The sequence below is a fragment of the Mauremys reevesii genome, linkage group 11 (genome assembly GCF_016161935.1).
Source record: "Mauremys reevesii isolate NIE-2019 linkage group 11, ASM1616193v1, whole genome shotgun sequence".
NCBI classification, from domain to species: Eukaryota; Metazoa; Chordata; order Testudines; family Geoemydidae; genus Mauremys; species Mauremys reevesii.
Window position 1 is genome coordinate 65688345 of NC_052633.1, and position 22530 is coordinate 65710874.

Genomic DNA, 22530 nt, shown 5'->3' on the forward strand with positions numbered 1-22530 from the left:
ACCTCAGGTGAGAGCCCAACTGGAAATTACCTTTACCGTACAAGGTCCCAGACCCCAAAGTCTCGATGCAAAAGGGGAGGCGTGGAAATGCTCCAGGGGAGGACAGGACTGTGTTTTCAACAGGGAGATGACCTGCCACCCCTCACTTGACCATTTGTTGGCACTGTTGGAGGTTGTTCACCTTCTACATGAATATTTCAGACAGCCACAATAATGACCAATGACCACGGGTAGGAGATTTCGGTTATACTAATTAATTACTTACTTAAGCCATTGCACAGATAGTGAAAGACAGAGCACTTCAGCCTTTGTTTGCTGTTTCAAATGCAGCCCACATCAGCAGCTTTTGAAAGTTGTTACCAACATCTGATTGGTAGCCTCCTTGAAATCAGCTGTTTGTCTCAGTCTAGTTCATAGTGGACAAAAGTACACACCACAGGTGTTCTTTCTAGGTCAGAGTTGAGGAACAAACGAGAGGTGATGTGGGGAAACTTGCCCATGTTCGTTCTGTCCTCTGGCTACAGTGAGGACTTCAATCTCCAGACCCATCAAGTCAATATCTTTCACTAGCACTTCACTGAATTCACTCAAACTTCCAAAAAAAGAAAAAAACAAACATGCTTCTCTTTCAGACTCCATAGAAAGAATTATTCATCATCATATTTTTTCAGTTTGTTCATGCTGGCTTCTTGCATAGACACTGTTTGTTTCAAGGCATCTAAAGCTACCAATGCAGAGCGAAAAGGCTTCTTCCTTTTATGACAAAGCCCATCACTGCTACTTTACAATGAAAAGGAAGTGGAATTGAAGCAATGGCCTTGATTAGTGTCCTTTTTCACTTACTGTAAGAGATCAATGAGGCATAAGAGTGGAAGAAAGATGGGCCTTTATTGGCATGGAGTTCTACAAGTCTCCACCCGCCATTGCAGCCAGCATGCATATTTCAGAGCACTGGCCATGCATGAGTTAAATACCATAGAATACTTGTGCCTGGGGGTAAATTAAGCCAAGGACAGTCTCTTAAGTGTCATCATCATGTAAGGCTGTGCTTGCTCATTATAATGAAGGATGGAAAATGTTGCCTGCATCACATGGTGTAATTCACAATCGATTTCCTATTGTGACACATTTCTACAGAGCTCAGGCTGTTTTATGCAGTGGCTTTGCCATGTTTTAAAGCTGGACTGTTCTCTGGTTTTCCACTCTCTCCCTTTCGTTTTCCCCTACCTTCCCACTGCACAAACTGTTTCCAAGGCAATGCCTTCATCTTCCTTGCACATCAAAAGCTAAGTAAATGAAGTGTACTGCTCCAGTGCTGGCAGCCACCCATCACATTTTAAAGCTCTTCCTTGAACCAAAAAAGTATATCACTAATTTTTTATTTTGTTGCTTATCAAAGGAAAGCTGGTTGCTAATGGTTCTTCTCAGGGGAGGAACATGAACCACACAGGACTGGCCCCTCTGAAGGATTCAAATGGAACTAGAATTTGGTATCCACACAAAATGTTTTACAGAGATTCTGCCATGCAGCCCTCAAATTTTCAATTAAGACTAAGTTTGTTTAGTTTGTTTTTATATCTTCCACCACTTCAAAATTTCAATCTTCTTGTTCAGTTGCCAATAGAGAAGTGTGTGTCTACCACAGATCACCACACTACTGGCACTAATTGATAGCATTGCCCAAGGGTGCTGGAACAATTTGTAAAGTGGGGATGCTGAGAACCATTGAATCAAACTGTAAACCCTGTATATGATGGAAACCACTTCAAGCCAGGGGGTAGAGCAGCACCCTTCATTCCAGCACCTCTGGCCTTGTCTGTTGGCTCAGGAGAGATGCCAATGACTGGGTAAGTATGGAGACTGATATTTCCACCTCTGGTCTTCACACACCCGGAGTGATCTCTGCAGCTTAGGGGAAAATGCAGGGGCAGGGCAGTTTACAAGACTAGACTAAACTGACACTATTTATGCTCTCAAAGTGTTTTATAAACATTTGTTATTGTATATCACACCAGTTCTATTAGGAATGGAACATTATTATACCCTCTCTAGAGATGGGGAAACAGAGTCACGTAAAGGATACTTCATTTGTTCAAGGTTACACAGAAAGCCCATGGAAGAATTAAGAATGCAGTCCTGGATGCCTGAATCCATGCCTTGTACCTTATCCACAACACCAATCCTGCTTCCATTAGTCTTTCCATGGTATTAGCCACAGGTGCAGCAGCAAAGCTGCAAAACACACAACATACCCTTTAATTTATAAGTAAATATCATGTAAATTGGGTTTATACAGAGGAAATATTTCAGAGAGTTTTAAATTGAAATGGATGGCACCAGCAGCATCCTTGGGCCTACATGGCATGTTTTAGGAGAGACTGATAATTAAAAGCGGGACCCAATTTATTTCTGTTTCTTTCTACATTTCTTTGTTATTTTAATTACTGATCTACCAACAGTCAATACCCATTTCATTATACAAATTCTGCAGGTTTCTTCATAATGAATTCTTGCACATTATCTTTATTAAGTTACACAAAAATAGTGACATTTTACCAAAGATATAAAACATGAATTTTATAATTTAAATTCATTCAGTAATGGTGTTTAAACATATTTGAAATTAAACAGAACAAACTCTAATCAGATGGCAAGAGGTCTGTGATACTTTTGCATGAATAATGCTATTAAAATAATTATAAATCTTACATTTGTATAACACCTTTCATCTTAACGGATCCCCAAATCCGTTAATAACTATAGATCAATGGATATATTTTGGCTTTCTTTAGGACCTCCTTTAGAGGATTTCAAACCACTTAAACGTTAATTACATCTCACCACATCCCTTTGAAATACTCTTGGTATTAATATTCCCATTGTACAGATGATGAAAGCGAGGCACAGAGAACTGAAATAACTTAGCTCACACAGAGGGTGAAATGCTACCAAATAAGAATTCTCTAGTCACTTTGCACTGATGGCCCTAATTCAGCAGACCTCCCCTTTTCAGCAAATCAATTAAGCAAGTGCTTAAGTTGACTTTAATGGCATTTAAATATGTGCTCAAGTATTTTGGTGAATAGAGAATGACTTAAACAAGTACTGGGATGAACTAAGACCTAAATGAAAATGAACTACACATGGTGCATGGCAGTGGGAGACTCAGATTCAACCTATGTGGGATAGAGCCAAAAAGAGAACACAGGTGGCCTCTCAATTCTGTGGCTTACCTAAAAGACCATTCTTCTTCTCTACCTGTTCACATATGCACACCTCACTTCAAACACTACTCAAATGCAGAAACTTCTCTATAAACCATTCTATATAGTTCCTGCACATTATTTCCAGAAAAATGGGGGAAAATTCACAGCATCTCAGTAATTTAATATAATTCTCTGCTGTAATAGATTTATTATTCAATATCTGTGACCTTAAATGAATCAATCACGTAGTAAAATATGAATCCTGGAAAGAAAAAAAAAATCTCCCCACATGTGACTTGAAAGCAGATGTTATCCTATCACAATTTGACTTAGTTGTGTAAGAGAGAACAGAGATTCTTCAATAATTTAACTTACTGTACAGCTGGTAAAGGCATATAATACTTTTGTATGTGCGTATGTTATTGTCCAGTAAAGATAAATACTTCTAATCACCTCTTTAACAGTAGATGTGAGATAACCTAATAAATAACTTTGCAAGGATGTTATACAATAATTACTGTGAAAAATAACCAAGAGAATCAAGTACTATGGATCCTTTAACCATGATGCTATTTCCTTAATCCTTGCAATTTTTCATGTCTTACAACTGAGCCTTCATACTCTGCAAATTTCTCCAGTTCCAAATTTCCCAGCTATACTTTTCCAGTCTATAATACATTTTAAAGCAGATGTGTCTAAAAAAAGCATTACTGTATTTTGCCACCTTGTACTGACTAGCATACTGTATAAAAGGCTGCTGTGCAGTGTGCAGACAGCATAATAATTTCCTACCCCAGTTGTAGCGCACTCTAATGAGTGTAACGTTGTTTTTACCGCAGTGAGCTAAACCAGATTCTAAATACTGTACACCACGTAAGTGATGTGCATTTGGAACCTGGGCTGCTCTCTGCTAGGCACTAGGGTACATTTATTAAATGCACTTCACTTTCAGTGTACAAAAATCTCCCACATCCATTGCAATAATTGGGTTTAAAACAAACATGTTATTGTGATCATGCAAGAACACACACACACACACAAAATGAACTCCTTATAACACCTATGTCGCCTAAGCTCTGTTAACATTTCAAAGAATCTCATTAGAAACCTAAAAACAACATTGATTTTTATTTATTGACAAATATTCTGGAACTCACTCTTTATGAGGCATTAATGTAATGATGGATTGGGTTTTTTTCCCCCACCATGCTCTAAAGGGCAAAGAGGATTTTACATAAAGCTTTAAGTGGAATACATGTTCTTCTCTATTCTTAGTACCAGAAGATCATTTTCAAAGGTCTGGGATATTGTAGTGGACTGAAAAATGATTATCCTTGTCTTAAAAGAAAATATGAGCAGGGGGCTTGGGAAGAAATGCCTGATAAAGTCCATAAATGTCCATCATGGGCTGTAAGTTGAGTACTATAAAATCTTTCTCCTCCCTAAGGTGCATACTGACAGCTAGCCATACTAGAACTTATAATGATTATTTCAGCTTAAAGGTTTATTTGGGGGGGGGGTAAACTGTAGGGGGGAAAAGAATAGAATGAAAATGGGAGTTTAGGGGTCCTTAAATACCAGACCAAACTGAATCCACAGATGGGGGGTAGGCAGGGTGATGGGGCTCTGCATTATACCACCCATTATTAAGTGTTGCCTTCCAGTTTTGCTTAAATGCCAATTATCAGGATTCAATTTACCCCCTCCAAGGACAAGGTCTGGAACCATCCTGAGCATAATAACTACAATATATTATGTTAATTAAGCTCTAATAAACAGGGCTTTTGCTTCCAAAAGAGGAATGGAAATACTGCCTTCCCCCCCCCCCCCCTGCTGTCTAGTCTATACCTGGAACGTCTAATTTCTGTAAAAAACTGGCAATTTTAGGGAACAGTATTGATTTGATGAGGAAATAGAGCATTAAGAAAACCCAACAAATGTAACGTTTTCTCCCAAGTTCTAGTTTAAATCCTGGAAACCCAATGGGAGACTGGAAATCCCATGTTAGAACTGCACTTCATTGAGAATGGCCTGGGCTGACATGCAGGCTACTCACAATAACGATCCAACATGTAATGAACTTCAAGCCTGTTGAGCTGTACAAGCATCAATCTTAAAGATTAGGAGCTTCCAGCAGCGAGATGCTCTCATGTGTAATTCTCTACAGAATTTTATTTCACACAATTAATGTCAGATGCTGCTTGCGCATTTTGATGATTTCATTTATTTGCAACACATGAAACAATTACTACCATAAAGACATGGTATAAAGACATTTCCTGCACACAACTGAAACTGGGGCATTGAGCCTCCAGGATACACAGGGTTTCAAATGGGGCTTGAAGTGAACCATAGATACAATAGGACAGTGGTCCCCAACGCAGTGCCCACTGGCACCATGGTGCCCGCCGGGGCATTTATGTGCGCCCACCTAGTGCCCAGCAGGGGAGAGAAGCCGGGGCCTGTGCCTGCTGGGGACAGAGTACTCTGGGGCTGCAGGCGCCAGTGTTCTCTGTCTTCCCGGCTTCTCTCCAGCTTCTATTTGCACTGCCCAGAACTGGCGCCAAAAAAAAAAAAAAATGCTCTGACTCTGCAGAATGGATGGAATGCCACCCGTAGCATGTGCTGCCCCAGGCACGTGCTTGCTCCACTGGTGCCTAGAGCCGCCTCTGTATGTGAGTAATTGTTGGTGCCCGCCACACTCTTCTGAAAACATGAATGTGCTACTGACCACAAAAAGGTTGGGGACCACTGCAGTAGGAGAATATACTGGCTACCCTAATTCTTATTCTGTTCTTATTTTGTGTTAAGGGCTGACATTGTGTTCCAAAGCTAAAACACTAAAAGGAATTCCCCTCTCCTATGTCCTAACACAGGTGAATAAATACTGATATTCAATAATAATGATTACATATACTTTTATCACAGTAGCACCTAGGGCCCTAATTGAGATCACAGCCCTATTGTGCTAGGTGCTATATATTCACATAGTAACAGACAGTCCCTGTCCTGAAGAATTTACAGAATAAATAGGCAAGATGAAAGGTGGAAGAAATGAAGTATTATTATCCCCCCATTTTATAAATGGGGAAACTGAGGCACAGAGGAGGGCCTTGCCCAAGGTCACACAGAGGTCTGTTACAGAGCCAGGAATTGAATTCAGATCACCTAAGTTGCATGGCAGTGCCTGAACCACAAGACTTTCCTTGCATCTTTGATGTATTTGGTGGCTTGGAGAGTATTTAGTTCCTCTGAAAGGAAACAGTATTAGCACTACCTCTTGGCAAACTGCTTAGTACATTCCTAACGTGGTAATTAGCACTGTCCAGGGAAGATGCACAAAACATAACGAATGATCTGAGCATCCCCCCTGAGTGCTTGTAACAAAACCAGTGGGCTCTATAGGTAACAACTGTTGCCTCGGGATCCTGAGGAAATCCGTCTCCTATCTGACAATGCTGTGGATGCACCTACTTGTAGCTAAAAGGGATGCCCAGACTTTCCCTGTTAATATATTATATTCAAAGAACAACATATTTTACAAACAGGAAAATCCACTTGACCACTTTTGGTAGATCTAAACCCCACCTCACTCCATCCTGCTTTTTTCACTAAATCCTATAATCCCCTCTTTCCAAAGAAAAAGAAAGAGATCAAGGTGTCTCTTTGATTCATATCATCTTTGCTTTATTCATCTTCAGCACTAACTAATCCCATGCATTTATTATCTTTGTGTGATGCAGTTTGGACTGAATTTTTCCTGATTTAGTTCTATTTTCTTAATTATTAGATTACGTCCCCGTGTTCTTAAATCTGTCATTGACTTTGTGTAATCCTAAATAATTTTGGACATTTCTGTAAAGGTTACTTCAGACTCCCTCACTTGTCTCTTTCTCCCCGAAAGAGAGTAATTCCCTTAACCTTTCCTCTCAACTTAGAAGCGATAGCAGCCTTATTGCTTCATGCAGCACCCCCTCCAAAACACTAATAGCTTTCATGACCAGTAATGGAATTTCTGGGTGGAGATAAGCAATTATCCATTAATTCTATGCCCCCTCCCCCCTCACATCCAACATATCAAACTATGAGCCTAACTGTGCCCCCGTGTTCTGTATGTTTCAACATTTACATGCTGGATCACATCCCTTAGGCATGAAAAGGGGGAGTCACTAGGATATTTTAGTGGCAACATCTCCCGCTTTTCCTGGGCCTTGGTTTTTGTGAAGGAGGAGGGAGCAGGGGCTCTAGGATTTCCGCCGCCCCAAGCAGGGTGGCACGCCGCGGGGGGCGCTCTGCCGGTCGCCGGTCCCGCGGCGCCGGTGGACCTCTCGCAGGCATGGCTGCAGATGCTCCACCGGAGCCGCGGGACCAGTGGCTCCTCCGCAGGCACGTCTGCGGGAAGTCCACCGGCGCTGCGGGACCAGCGGACCTTCCGCAGGCATGCCTGTGGGAGGTCCGCCGGAGCCGCCTGCCACCCTCCCGCGGGACGCCGCCCCAAGCGCGCGCTTGGCGTGCTGGGGTCTGGAGCCGGCCATGGGAGGGAGTCAGAAGGGAGGAAACCAGGAGAGGAATGTATTGTCCCTCCCCGTAGAGATCAGGGTACGAAGATAATACTGTCCCCTAAAGGACTTGTAACTTCTTTTGCCAATAACTTTAGCTCTTTATACCACATTAGTTAGTGGGGGACAAGAAGTCTGAACTGCAGCTGCCAACGTTTTACTCATTCTATAACTGAATAGAGCACTTTCATCATCAGACCTATCACTAGATCAGTTGTAATGAGAAATCATCCTGCTTCCCTAAAGATCTATCCAGAGGGTGTAGGGAACTATAGTCCATCTCACTGTCCCCAGAAAAGAAAGAGAATAGCAAGTTGCCCTGAAAAGATGTCCAAAGGGGAAATGGAGTTGAGATCCACTACCCTCTCTCCCCATAGCAGATATTAGATGAGGGATAGGTCTTGAGTTCCTGTAGTAGGTACTTATTGAGGATCTGGGGATGGGTGAGCATGAGCCCGCCCACATCTAAAGGCCCCTCCCCACAGCCTAAGTGGGGGGAGCCACTGGACCCAGTTATCAAGTAATTTCAGGAGGCAACAAATGATAGAAAAGGGATGGGAGTAAGGGTCACAGGGTCAAAATCAGAGAGGGCACCCCACAGAGAACTCTGGACAACATCCACTGCTCCTTCAAGGTGTTTAGGGAGCCAGAGGACAGGAGCCAGAGGAACTCTGCCTGGATACATGACCTAAAGGAAATAGGCCCCGCAGTCACAGAGCACCTCCCTATCCAGCATACTCCTCCCAGTATGATGGATGGCCACTTTGGACAACACAAGAAGGAGGTTGACAAGAAGTTCTCATGACTTCACGGGTTGTGCAAATATCAGGAGGTGTGGAAAAGTGCAGCCAGAACCTGAGGAGAAGGTTTGGGAGGAGCCAGAGGAAGGGCTGCATCCTGGCACACTTGAAGCAGATGTATACCAGGGTCTCTCTCATGCCCAGAAGGGGCAAGTGTTGGGGAGGGACGTGAACCGCTCCAGGTACACACTCGTGCTCCTGGCTCCATGAAGGAGCCACCACTAATATCCCCAGCAGGCCGAGGGACCAGGGTAGAGCACAGACTGACCTACCGGGGCTCCTTACCCTCCACACATGTTATTGTGGTAGGTAGTGGAGGATGAGTGGGTAGGAAGAAAAGGTAAAATTCTCCTATTTCAATGTGAGTAAGTTGTCCAGAGTTTGTTCCCAATTCATTTGAGAGTTCTTGAGTTTATGTGAATCCCGAACCAATAGTCCTAAGCAAACCTGTTTGTTTCGGCTTGTGGAAACTATGCAAAGAGAATCCATTGGGTTCCACACAGTCCTACTCACGACCCCTTTCCAACTCAAGTAGTTTCCATCTATGACTATCTTTTGTCTCCTGGTGTCAAGCCAGTTTCCACCCTGCACACTCTTAACCTCTCTTCCATTACTGTTCACGCTGGTGATTTGTTTCTGACATAGATCCTTAACCAAAGCTATTGTGTGTGTGTGCACATGCGCGTGTATGTGCGAGAGAGAGAGAAAACCACTTACAGCACATCTTTCAATATCACAGCAGTAACCTAGTAAAAGGACTCCATCAAATTAGCTAAGCATGACCTCCCCTTCCTGAATCCATGCTAGCTGTCCTTAGTGAAACTGCATTTTTCCAGGTGTTCTCCCACCACATCCCTTAAAATAGCTTCCAAGTGTTTCTCATCCGAACAGCAGATGTTAAACACACTGGCCTAGAGTTTCCTGATATGTCTCTTGACCCCTTTAAAAATAATAGGTGTTTTGTCTGTCACTTCGCAGTCCTCAGGAATCTCTCCTGAAAGAGCTATAGAAAAGTTTTTAAAGGTTCCTCAAATCCCTTGCTCATTCCCTTTAAACATTTCTGGATGCATCTTACCATTACCAGACCTGGCTGATGTAATTCAAAACAGGTAAAGGTCTCCTTGTGTAAACGGTATGCATTTTAACAACTGCCTAAACACTTCTATGGTCTCCATGGAGATGATGGGCCAAATACATTGGTTCATTTCTATTAACTTTAATGGTGCTGCACCAGTTTACACCAGCGGAGAATTTAGCACATTGGTCTTCATTTTTTAAAAGAAAGAAAGGAAGGAAGGAACACATATGCAACAATTGATGGTAGAATAACACTAAAGTTCTGGCTTAGACCCACAACCCCCAGGCAACTCAAGTAGATGTTAAATCTGATAGTCTCTTTAAGGGGAACTCAAAACAGTGAGTCCTCTTGCATGCGGCTTGTGAACTGCAATATCTTAGCACAACACGGGTGAGAAAAGGCCTGAACACCACATATACTGGCTTTTGAGGTATGGAGGTAGATCCTTTACACTTTGGGTCTGATCTTCCTCTCACTTACACATCTTTCATACCAGTGTAACCAATGACTTGGCGTGAAGTTACTCCTGCTTGACACTGCTGCATGCGAATGGAGAATCAGGCCCTGTATACTAATGAGTCTCTGTGTGTGGCTAATATTTGTTAGATAACATGAAGGGTTTTCGTGTTAGTTTCCTTTCATCTGCATGATAGCTAGAGTGACAGTATGTGATTCCAATTAGAAATTTCTTTAGCATGTCCACTCCAAGTGATGGACATACTGCCAAGTCATACCTATCATCTGACAGCTAGACCTACTTCTCTTTTCCAAGTACTAATATAGATATTAAGTAGGACTGGTCCAAGCAATGAGCTCGTAGGGACTCTACTTGTTATGCCCCTCCATCAGGACTTGCTGACATGCACTTGAAGCTCTCTAAATGCAGAACTCTAGGTGGAGGTTCCAGTCTAACTTGCGTGTTAGCCAAGATAGTGACCATCACATAATCACTTAAGTACTCCCACTGACTTCAAACTTAAAATTAAACACATGGTTAAGTGCTTTGCTGAACTGGTCCAGAATGAGCAACCAATTTGACCTTGACCTCACTTCCTTTTTGGGTGAGCCACACTCACATATACTACAGCTCATGTAAAACATGAGCAAATCCAGTGCACTGCACTATGCCCTTAACCCCCACCACACACACTTTGCTCAGCTGTGATCAGAACATAGCATCTTTTCTGGTGGAACATACATTCTTTCTGGGATGATTGGACATAAATGGTATTTTTATTGTCAAATGGGTACTGGGCACCAATTGGGATGATTGGGCCTTTGCAGTACACTCTCTGAAGGTGGGTTGTAAATGAAGATACACAATCATTAACAGCGTTTGCTTATTAGCCACATATTTACTGTGCAAGCGGCAGAGAAAAACAACAACATTTACTATATGCCACCCTCATTCTGAAGTCACCATTGATTTAAAAACCACAGGGGGAAGTAATTAAATGTAGTAGGTAGCGTGGCTTCTAAATGATGATAGAATTATCTTTTCAACTCTATCCATACAGGAAGTTACAGCAAAATTTAAAAAAAAGAAGTTGCTCTCTCCCATCAGGCACATAATAAATAAAATATTAGACTGACTTAAATGTTTCCCCAAACACATGGCATTTTATATGACTGTATTTATATGTTATGCTTTTAGGGTTCTACTCAGGAAAGCAATTAAGCACATGCTTCACTTTAATTAGTCATATGGGACTTAAGTACATGCTTAAAATTAAGCATGTGCTTAAGTGCTTTGATGAATAGGACCGAATGATGAATTGGGACCTTAGAGTCTGAATCTGCATGGTACTGAACAACTCCTGAATATGCTAAACACTCTTACGTTCCCCAAAAAACAAAAGGAGATGAGTGTGCTCTGCACCCCCAGCACTACTCAGCACCTTTCATGATTGATCCCTTAATATTTCTTTTGTGACGAATGCACACGTTATAGCATCCATGCCATCCTTGCTAAGTAAGGTCTACCACCTCCATGTGGACATTTCTCTCTGTGTTAGGCAGAGATCAGCCATTCTTCCTGTCTCACAATAATTATTACCCCCTTTAAATCAGTTTGACTAATGTGCATAAATCCCCCCGCCCATTCTCATTTATGCTCGCAGACAGGTTAACAGATGTTTTTGACATCCAGGTTGAAACTGTAAACGACTAGATTAAACTTGAAACTCTTGAGAAACATAGGAGGCATGACATTTGAAAAGAGCTGTCTTATTGTGTTCCTGCACTAATACAGTCCCAATGTAGTTAATTAAATTGCTTGACTATAGGCCAACTTGCACTGAGAAATACAGAAGATGGGGGAAGGGGAACTGTTGGAATTTCATGAATGTGGAGAACCACACAGTTGGGTGTTTGTTTTGTTTTTTACTTCCTAGATTGTCTCTTTGGAAATTTATGATTAAATAGAAACAGCTATTAAATATGATATTAGTCTGTAACTAATGCTGGGAGGAGGTTAACTTTTTAAAATTAAGTATCTTTCCTTTAGAGCTATCAGCATCAGAATGAAATGAAGAGCCCTGCCATTATCCTTCATTTTTAAAAAGGCTAACCAGTGTAAGCAAAAAAAGTAACTCTCTTCTGATTGATGATTTCCTGAAGAAGGTTGCATTTGTCCTGTGTCCAGGTGACTTCTGCTGAGCTATCAATTTTCAGCTTAAAATCAGAACTTTAGCTTTCCGTGGATAATTTCAGGTGAATCTTCTGGTTATGGACCTTCCTTTTATTCACAGCTATTCAATCCTCTCTATTTGTAGGAAGGTTATGATAGATCTTAAAATGTTTAATGCAGCTGGTAGAAGCAATTAGAGGAATATTGCACAATTATTATTTGTATTATCGTAGTGCATAATGAAATCAGGGCAGCATTGTGATAGGTGCTGCATAAACACATATTAAGACAAAATCCCTGCCCCAAAGAACTTACACTCCAAATAGATAAGACAAATAAAGGGTGAGAGGGGAAAGAAGTACAAAGATGTGACGGGACTTGTCCAGTGTCACACAGAAGTTCGGGTAAGAACCTAAATTAGAGTTCAGGTCTCCTGAATCCCCATGCAGTACCTTAATACTAGATCACACCCAAGAAATCAGTCACATTTTCTTTTTAAGGCTAAAAATTGTAAGTGAATTTAATCCTATTGAAAGGTGCAGGATGGACAGCCCTGGAGAATGAAGTCACAGGTTGGGTACAGCTTAGAAAATAGCAGGGTAATTTTCCTCATGCTTCCCTATTAATTTGTGTCAACCATACTACATAGGGACCACCTCTATATGCAGGAGGATAGTCTCAGCAGCAAAGTGAAGAATGGACTATCAGTAACATGACTAACTAGTGCTCATTTTGGCAGTAGTTGTTGTTTGCGAATCCATGTGACAATGAAACTCATTTCACACACAGCACTGGACAGTTACTGAATGACAGCAACATTCAGTCACCACTGAGCTGTACTGGATATAAGTCAGTCATTCTTTTGCTATTATTTCCAGCTGGATCTCATTAAAATGAGATACTGCCCTTTCAAATGGGTGGTATGGCTGTAATTTTCAATGTAAGAAAAAAAATTGTAAGGATAAGAATGGAATATAAGAATGGAATGACAATACCCCTCCAAATCACCTTCCCTCACCTTCAGCCCACTTCTCAAGTGCCTTTACTTCCACATTAAAATAATAATAATACTTAAAAAAAAAAGTGACTTTGCATCAAGAAAGTCCTGAAACATCTTCCTCTGTGGCTGGTTAATTTGAGATATCTGACCCACTCTTCTCACCTGGAAGATATCTGATTAGGTCAGAACAAGTTCAATTTCGGAAAGGAGAAATTCCTGTCATCTCCTTGCAATTTCAATAAATTACTAATATTTTGTTTTTTTTTAAAAAGCTATAGTTAAGCAGTGCTTTGCAAAAGTTTACTGGAAGAATTATGTTTTGTACATTGTATATCAGTGGATATGGGTCTTTAATTTTCTTTTGGACTAAAAGTGTTCTTCTAGATAATTGTGAGTTATAAATATAAGCAGACAACATAATTTCATATACAGAGATTTCTGGGGTGTCTATTGTAGTGTTCTTTAAAATCAAATGTGATACAATTTTAAGTGGCCAATTTATTATCCTTTGGATGTGTATATTTTGCATACATCACAGATGCTTGAAGTGGAAAGCAAAAAAATATATTTTTAAATTCTTGCAAGCCTCACCGATTAGAATTAGAAAAGGAAAAGCATAAAGGAGCACTAAAATAGTAATGAAGTAAAAATAAGTCTTGAAATTTTCAGATTATAGTTTCTTTCTACTTCATTACTCTTTTAGTGCTCCTTTATCCTTTTTCTTTTGATGTTAACTAGACCATGGTCAGAAACAGATTATCTTTTCCAATGAAGAAAATTGTGAACAAACTTCAGAAGCGCAACAGAATTCTGTCCATTTCAATAATTTTAAAGGACTTCCACATTAGTGGTGCATTAAATAAATTGCACTCTGTTCCTCTGAAAATTAGTGCATATTTTCAGTTAATAAAACTATTATTATTCTACATTGCTATGGAGCTCAAAAAGGATCACTCAATAGCCATCAACAGCTATGATGGCTGAACTAAAGTCACAGCATACATTAAGTGCTTGGCATAACAGTGTGAAAAGAAAGCTTTTTGTTTGTTATCTTTTGTAGCCCTTTGACCACCTAAATTATGGGTACTCTGACGTCCCTATAACAACTTCTAAGTGAAATTAATTCAACTATAAAACAGATGGTTTAAAAAATAATGCATGTTGTTCTTATTTTTTGTACACCTAGGAGCCCCAGTTTTATATCAGAACCCCATTGTGTTAGGTGCTGTACAAACAAACAACAAAAAAGGTCCCTGCCCCCAAAGAGCTTCCTATTTCCCATGCATTAACAAATTAATATTCACAAGACCCTGATGAGGTAGTTACACATTGTTACCCCCTTTTCCAGATTTGGGAACTGAGGCAGAGAAGGGGCAATCTTTTAAAGTGACTTCTAATTTTGAATGCCCAACTTTAGACACAATATTTGATTTTTAGTGGTGCTGAGTATCCACAGCTTCCTTTGATTTCAGCTAGAGTTATTCTGTCTTACCCAAGTAATATGTTAAAAATAAACCAGGAAGCTGCAAACTGCATTCATGGGGAACTGGCTATGAAACAATGCACCTTCTCCCAAGTGAAATTGCTCAGTTCTTGATCAAACTAAAAAACCCTCAGAAGAAACGAAAGTTTTTCCTAAAATCCCTATGAATGGCAGGAGTGATCCACCTACATCTGCGCTATTGATTTTAAACTGTTCAGTGACATTTTGTCTAGCTTTAAAACAGCATGAAGTCCTATATCCTAGGATGCACATTACTTATTTCCCAGACCAGTAATGCAAATCACCTTTATTTAAGAATCAGATTTATTTTTAAAGTGAATTCTGTTCTCAGGAAGTTGTGGAATTGACATCACTAAGGATGAAGTGCCTATTGTCTATGGACAATGGAACAATGTGTGCATATGGCAAGGTCTCCCTGCACCACCCTGAGAGTGAGCCACACACTAGGTCTCTAGGTCTTAGAGGAAAGTTCTGATTCCTAGACACACTCAATTCTGGCCTCTCTGCTGAGATTGCCCATTAGGGTCAGTTGCAGTGGTGGATCTGGAGACCCCCAAATCATTACATACAGGTAGCTCCTGGTTAAAATAGTTCAGCCACTATCAATCAGGGTGAAATTTGAACCAGCACTGATCTAATGGTGAAATGCTCCATTGCCCAGTATCCTTTTCCTGAGTCAGGCAGAGACAGACGTGGAAAGAAACGAAGTCCGACACCTTATCAACCAGTGGGAAAGTAGAACTAGTCAAAACCCATAGAGTATTTTTTCACTGAAAAGCCCATGCAGAGGGCAGGAAGCTCGGCAAAGGAAACTCCATTCAACAACAGAGTTTACAAGCAGTTGGTGTTCCAGTTCATGGGGCAACTGGTTAGATGAAAGCATCCCGCTGACTAATTACAGCCTGGTGTCCAAAAGCTTTCCTGTATCAAGAGCTTAATGAGTAAAGCAATCAATACAAATAAGCTTATTTCCTTTACTAAGTGGGAACTGAATCTTTCACTTGTGTGTGAACAGGTCCCTACATCCAGAGTAACTAATAGGCAATGTGGATATTTATGACCCAACACAACCTTTCTGACATGCCCAGGAATTAAGGATAATTGGTTAATCACAGTTTATTTACTGCCAAGGAATCTTTCTGGTGATGACAAGTATGTTGTTTTGGTGTTGTAGACCGCCAGATGGACTGGCACAGGCTTTGACGTCTGAATTGCTTTGGGAACTTTATTCCCAGCCATAGGGTTAAATTCAGATTTTGTGGCAAGAATGCTAACAGAGTTCCCTTTGGCTATTAGTTAAGAAGGAGATGAAGGCAGTGTCTCTCACTACGTGGACATTCACGTAGTACAATGGGTCCACCATCTCAAAAGGGGCCACTGAGCACTACAATAGTACAAACAATTTAATAATTATAGAGATGCATGTATCAGCTATTACACACATTGCCATGGTTTTTAAATCGCTTCCTTGTAAGAATGAGACACTGGCTACAAATTATACTCAAAACAGAGCTGCAATACAGGCAGAAAAACCGCTTTTGCAATGGCAGATTATCCCCTCACCAACACAAATACACATGCACAGCAGGAAGACTGTCAGCGACAGGAGTTGTATTTTGTGATGGGAGCAAGAGTTATATTTTTACTGATTTATCAGGCACTAACTGCCTTGAAAACCAGTAATGACTTCCCATGGAGGTCATCCCAGATATTGTTTATCAATCTATTTTTGAATTAATACCATTAATAAATAGGCTGCTGCAATGTTTAGTGAGAGAAGCATAAAACACACTATAGAACCCTAACATTCCAACTTCAATTCCACTAGATGGCTTTCAAAAAAAAAAAAAAGAGAGAGAGAGGCAGGTATTCCCAAGAGGAAAATATTGACTACATAATATACAGAAAGAGATACATTGATATATCTGAATAGTTTGTAAGCTCTGCATTTCCTTGAATTATGACATGTCCACCTTTTAGGCTTATTTATCTTTACATACATATAAAGGTAGACTTGAAGATCATTGTATCTTCTTCTCTCTCTCTTTGTCCATCTATCATATAGGAAAGATTTATAGTACATTACAAACACTGAACCTGTGAAAAGGGAGTTGCCATAGTAACCCAGTATTTCTATTTTGTATAACCACAAAGTGAAGATGCCGAGTGAACAGCAGGGTGAGCATGTCAAGTTGACTTCAAAGTTGCTCTCCATTCTTATTAAGATGCTTTACAATAATTAATCAAAATTCCGTACCACCACTGGGCAAATACATTCCATGTGATTTTTAAGAACTAAATAAACCTCATGGTGGATCATTAGGAAGTGCCTTAGGCCAACTGGAGAAATACGGATTCATACTAGTTTGATCTCTGGCATTCAAGAGTAACTATCTTGAGAGATATCCCCATCACACACCCATGAAGAAATGAAGAAAGACATCAGGTCATTGCTCAAAGGCGCAGGAGCTAATTTTTACAGTTGAAGAGCCTCAATGGTTAGATTTTTTTAAAAATGTCTATCATAAAGCCTCCTACCCAAAGAAACTACAGCTGCATTTCTCAAACTCTTGAAAGTAGAGTCTCCCTCTTAATGACATTGAAAATAATCGTGCCCCTCTGCTATGCGGCTACATGTTGTTAAAGCCTACTCATTTTAGTGTATACATCTTCCACACCTCCCCCATCTTCCCTCATGTTTAATCACTCCTTATCAATTTGATTTAGGGTCCAAACCTGTCACTGATGGCAGGCAGCTTTTCTGTTGACTTCATTGGGACTGAGATAGGGCAGTTAGGCCCCACTCCTGCAAACACTACAGCTCTTGCCTCACTTTATTCATATGATCAGTCTTACTGACTTTACTAAGGGGACTACTCCTGTGAGTAAAATTAGGCATCTACTTAAACATTTGCAGGACAGGGGCTTACATGTTCAGTATCAAGGGGCAGAGAATTGTCATTGTTATTTCTCTGTAAAGAAATTTAGAAACATTTTTTTCTTATAATGTCATTTTCTCGTTCACATTAGAAGAATTACAGGAGGCAGTGTGGTGTGGTGGATAGGGCTAATACAACAGGACCAAACAGCCATCCCTGCTGCATCACATGCTTGACATTGCTTTTATCTTTTCCCATTATGGCATATTTTCCATACACTTGAAACCCTTCCTGATGGCCATCACTACCTAGTTCACACATCCTCATATCACTCCAGTGGAATGTAAGAGTGGCCCCTTCAACATTCTGGACTTGTCTTAAACTCCCTTCCAAGTGAAATCTCTAAGTCATTTTTTTATTATTAGTGAATGCTGAATTTCCTGTGGAGCTTGTAGTGTAGAAACACAATCTGTTTCACAATATTAAAAACATATTTTCCAATCAGAATTGGGTAGTGAGGGGAAGGGACTTGGAAATATATGCTGTCCAGTGAAGACAGCTGAGCTTCAGAACTTCACAGTGGAGGGAATAAGACAATCCAGACAATACTGCGCCTGCCAGTTTAGGAAGAGAGGCCCAATGAGAAATACCACAGGTTGCTACATTTTGAGATCCATGTATGAAAAGACCTAACTATAAATGCTAAATATTGCCAATAAACGGTATGATTTTTAATAACTTAAAAAATGGTGTACATTATGCACTGAAATCAAGGAAGTTGCAGTGGTGTAAAATCAGACCCAGAGTTACTCCGGCTTTGCACTGGAGTTACTTGGAGCAGCATTTGACTTGGTAAAATACACTAAGGATTCTGATTACATTGCAAGTGAAGTTTCCTAAGAAGAAGATTTAGCATGTGAATTATATAATAAAGCAGACTGAGACAGGGAAGTTATAGTGTTATAAAATAAAAAAGTGTGTTAATGCTAATTTAGTTCACATCACATTGATTTTTTTTCCTCTTTTTCTACTGCATTGTACTCTTGCTGTTCAGACTAAGCTCAAAACAGCTTTCTCTTAGCCTCATAATCACTCCATTTCCTTCCCTTACTAAATTCATACTGTGTGCAAAATTGCAGGTCTACCAAGTCTCACTCATTTAAAGTAAGATTTACTCCTTTTGGCTTGTAGACCGCCTGTCCTAAAGCAGGAAGATTTAGAACGTGTTTCATGAAATATTTCAGCTCTGAGTTCTGTTTTAGCTCGTTCCTTTTTCTTTTTTTATTTTAATGGAATTTCTTATACGCTGTGGAATTGGCACCTTTGTGCTGAAACCAGCTGACTCAACATGCTATCCCACTATGCTCAGCTCTATACATGAAAATAAATATCCTTCAGGTTTGTTCCTTGAACAACATGGGAAAGCCAACATTTCTTTTAAAGGGCATTGCCGACTCCCTCAGTATCCAGAGTTTGTTCTGATCCACACAGTGATATCATAATTCTCATCTGATCTATTATTATTATTTTATTACACACATTTCCAGACTGTCCGTTACTATAGTACCATGGCACTCGGAATACCTGATAGAAGATGAAAGCAGTTACACATACTTTTGCATCAACCTTAAAAGATCCTGTATATTTTGGCAAAGCCTATTAAAATAAATGTCTAATGTAAGGGACAAGCAGGTATACTCTATTGGAAACTAATTTTAAAAAATAAGCTGGTATTTAAAAGAAAAATAGTTCACAAGACACAAAACAAAGTAATATAAGGGGATTTTAGAGCATCTGGTCTCCCTCAATGGACCAAAAAACTCCTCATGAGATTAAGAAATTGAAAAAGAAAGAGTTCTACCTTACAGACATATCTATAAATTTAATTACTTAATATTTGTAAAGCTCTCTAAACATGTCAAGAGTTATATACATACTATTATTATTATTATTACTATTATAGTTATGAAAGGCAACTGTAGTAGCAATTCAATAATTTGGATGAATGATTGTGAGGTCTGTTGCAAATGACTGGATGTTACAAATTAATGAGTGTGCAAACATAACAAAAGATGCAAGGGAAATGCAGCCCAATAGGGAGCTTTTCATTCATTTCAACAACTGCAGTCTAATTATTTGTGCTAAAACTTCATCACATGCTAGTGAGCTGCAGTATATTTTGCATAACTAAAGAAGTCTTAATAACACGAGGCCTCAGTACAGCTAAGAAGTGGGTAGAGACCAATGAGAGGTAGGGGGATGGAGATTACAACATCAATGGATTAGCCCAATTCTGTTGTATATTTTGTTTAAATGCGGGGTGAGGGGGGCGGTTTGGTGGGTTCCAATTATCAAAGTGAGCTCTCTCTGCTTTTCTGTGGAACAGGGGTGAAATAAAAGTCACAACACATGGCAGCATTTTCCATCTGCAATAACTGCACACTGGCCTATGTTACATGATGTATGCAAGAGAGATTTCCAGTTAAGTAGCAAGGTTTAGCACAGTTCCCATTGGCTAGACCAGTGTGAAATGCATTAATACACACTGCCTGTGGGACACCAGGTTCCCATTCCAGATTCTGGTATATGTGTCACCTTTACAGCCAGCCCAACCATGGAAGTTAAGGATTTAAAATCCTCTTATCAAGCAGAGTTGATGGCTTTTCCATTTGGGACAGCAAATTCCGGTCTTTCAACTGAAAGAATGAGCTCCTACTCCTATGATGGTTGTACAGATGTAGCCACATCAGATGAGGGACAATGGGTATAAAGGGTAAAATAGTGGCTTCAAAATAACAGTTGGCATTGGCTAAGCCTAAAATCAAGACTCAGAGGTCCATTGAAATTTTTGCTACCGTAGTAACCTAGATCATATTTATAATTTCACATCAAGACTCAGAGCTCACAGTTTAAATGCACGAGGTCTAACTCAAAGATGCACAGCCACACAACTGGAAACTCAAGGAAGGAATATCAGCAATATCAGCAGTAACCAAGAAGTTGCCAAGCTCTTGCATACCTCCGTGAACCATTCAGAAAACAAGTCACCTGAACTCCATAGCCATTATGAATCTGGGCACTGATTTTCTTTACATCCAGTTCTCACTTCATTTCATTTCATTTCAGTGGTGAATTTCCCCTTTAAATCAATCAAATTTGGCTTCCCTTCTCAATAATCTTTTTCGCACCTCACTTCCTACCCCATCCTTATCCTCTTTTCAAAACATTAGGACAACAAGCTTTCAGTACGTTCCTCTGAATCCGACAGTGTTGTGATACTAATTCTGGATCATGGTTTCCTTCATACGTAATTCAAAGGGAATGGAATGCAGAGAAAAGATAAGCCATAGGCCCTTGCATTAAAACATTCACAAGGGAAGATGCTTCTGCACTAGTTTGGGGCGGGGGGTAACAATCCCAAAGGAGATCATGATCAAGTCAAATTTGGCCTGTAGATAAAATTCAAGCTCTTAAAAAAAAAAACTAAAACCAATAGCAATGTTTCAAATCACAGCCTTATTCTGCTACCAGAAAGAGGAGCTTCTCCTTTACTTCAAGTGATAGGTGACCATGGCTTTACAACTAAAGAAAGTGAGTGCTAGTCCTGCCGCTGCCATTAAGTGCCTATAGTATATATAATGACAGCTGTGAAGTTGATAGAATTATAGGGACATGTCAGGCAGATTATTCTACTATGGATTTAAACAAATATATCTGCATCCTTGAAAATAAAATATATTTTCACATATATTAAAAAGACAAAATATTTTGAAAAGTGAATTGATTGCTTGTGGGCTTTTACGGCATTTATTTTGGTTTAATCACTTCTGAATCACTGCCTGGAATATTACACATATAATAAATATTTAATATTATGCTATAAGAATACAGGTTGAGCACCTTTACACCTCTGCGATGACAGCAGAAATAAATTAAGCAATAGGGGAGGGGATGGAATGGAATGAACAAATATGTCTGATCATTCTTGACCATGAACCAAATGAAAGGGTGAAGCTATTAAAGAAATAAACCAACAATGCAAGAAAGTGACAGGGATCCTAATGTATTTGTTAATGAACAATGGGCTGTATGACCTTAAGGAGCTTTCCTCCCGTCTATTAGGAAAGGGATGGACAGTTGTCTTTATTCACTTCCACCTCCTGGAATGCAGGGTGGGGGCTTTCTGTGGCCTCAAGGACATGAGGAAGGGGTGAGAATGGGAAGAGGAGGTATGCATTCTCCCCACATCAAACCCTAAGGAAAGTTAATACAGCCAGGTGCTGTATTACAGGGGAGTTCAAGATCTGTGAGTTCCTGTGCAGCAAAGCTTGATTTTTGATGCATTGCCAGGGAGCTGAGGTGAATGGTAGGAAATGGTCCCAGAGCCAGAGACATAAGCTCTGACCTTCAGTGGATATTTAGTACCTGTAAGGTTTGGAGGGCACAGCCCTCTGCTTCCTCTGCAAGGGGTAAACCCTGCCCGCTACAGGAAGGCTTTAGAGAAAAATGTTTCCCAAGGGAACAACATGCAAATTTCCTCCCTCCTGGCACCCCCTCCTCTGGCTGATCAGCGCCTACGACACTGACTTATTTATAAATCCATGACACTCATGCTGTACCAGAGTTCCACTGTTGTAGTTTTTTCTCTCTCTCTCCCTCTGTAACCATAGTAGCAAGCCTCTCATTTCTCTTCCATCTCCCTTCAATTTGGAAAGCCATAGCTGTGTTCATAGTGATTTTTCCATCATTGTAAATTTGTAGATTATCCAACTGCATTCAACTGAGACAGAAGAGAGAAAATAATAATATAGCGTGGCACTTAGAATCACTAATTGCAAATTGTCCTTAAATAATGCATCAGGCCTCTCATAATTA

General features: G+C 40.1%; 1 protein-coding gene across 13 annotated transcripts in view; it reads right to left on the bottom strand.

The window, feature by feature from the left end:
* KALRN (kalirin RhoGEF kinase) overlaps positions 1-22530 on the bottom strand; it is a 737748-nt gene that overhangs the window by 564099 nt on the left and 151119 nt on the right. For 10 of the 13 annotated variants that reach the window (XM_039493997.1, XM_039493996.1, XM_039493992.1 and 7 more), the window contains exon 2: positions 22275-22435. The exons of the other annotated variants lie outside the window; for them this stretch is intronic. In XM_039493997.1, coding sequence (XP_039349931.1) covers positions 22275-22431 — 157 coding nt within the window. In that variant the 5' untranslated portion in view covers positions 22432-22435. The remainder of the gene's footprint in view (positions 1-22274; positions 22436-22530) is intronic. 13 annotated transcript variants of the gene reach the window in all.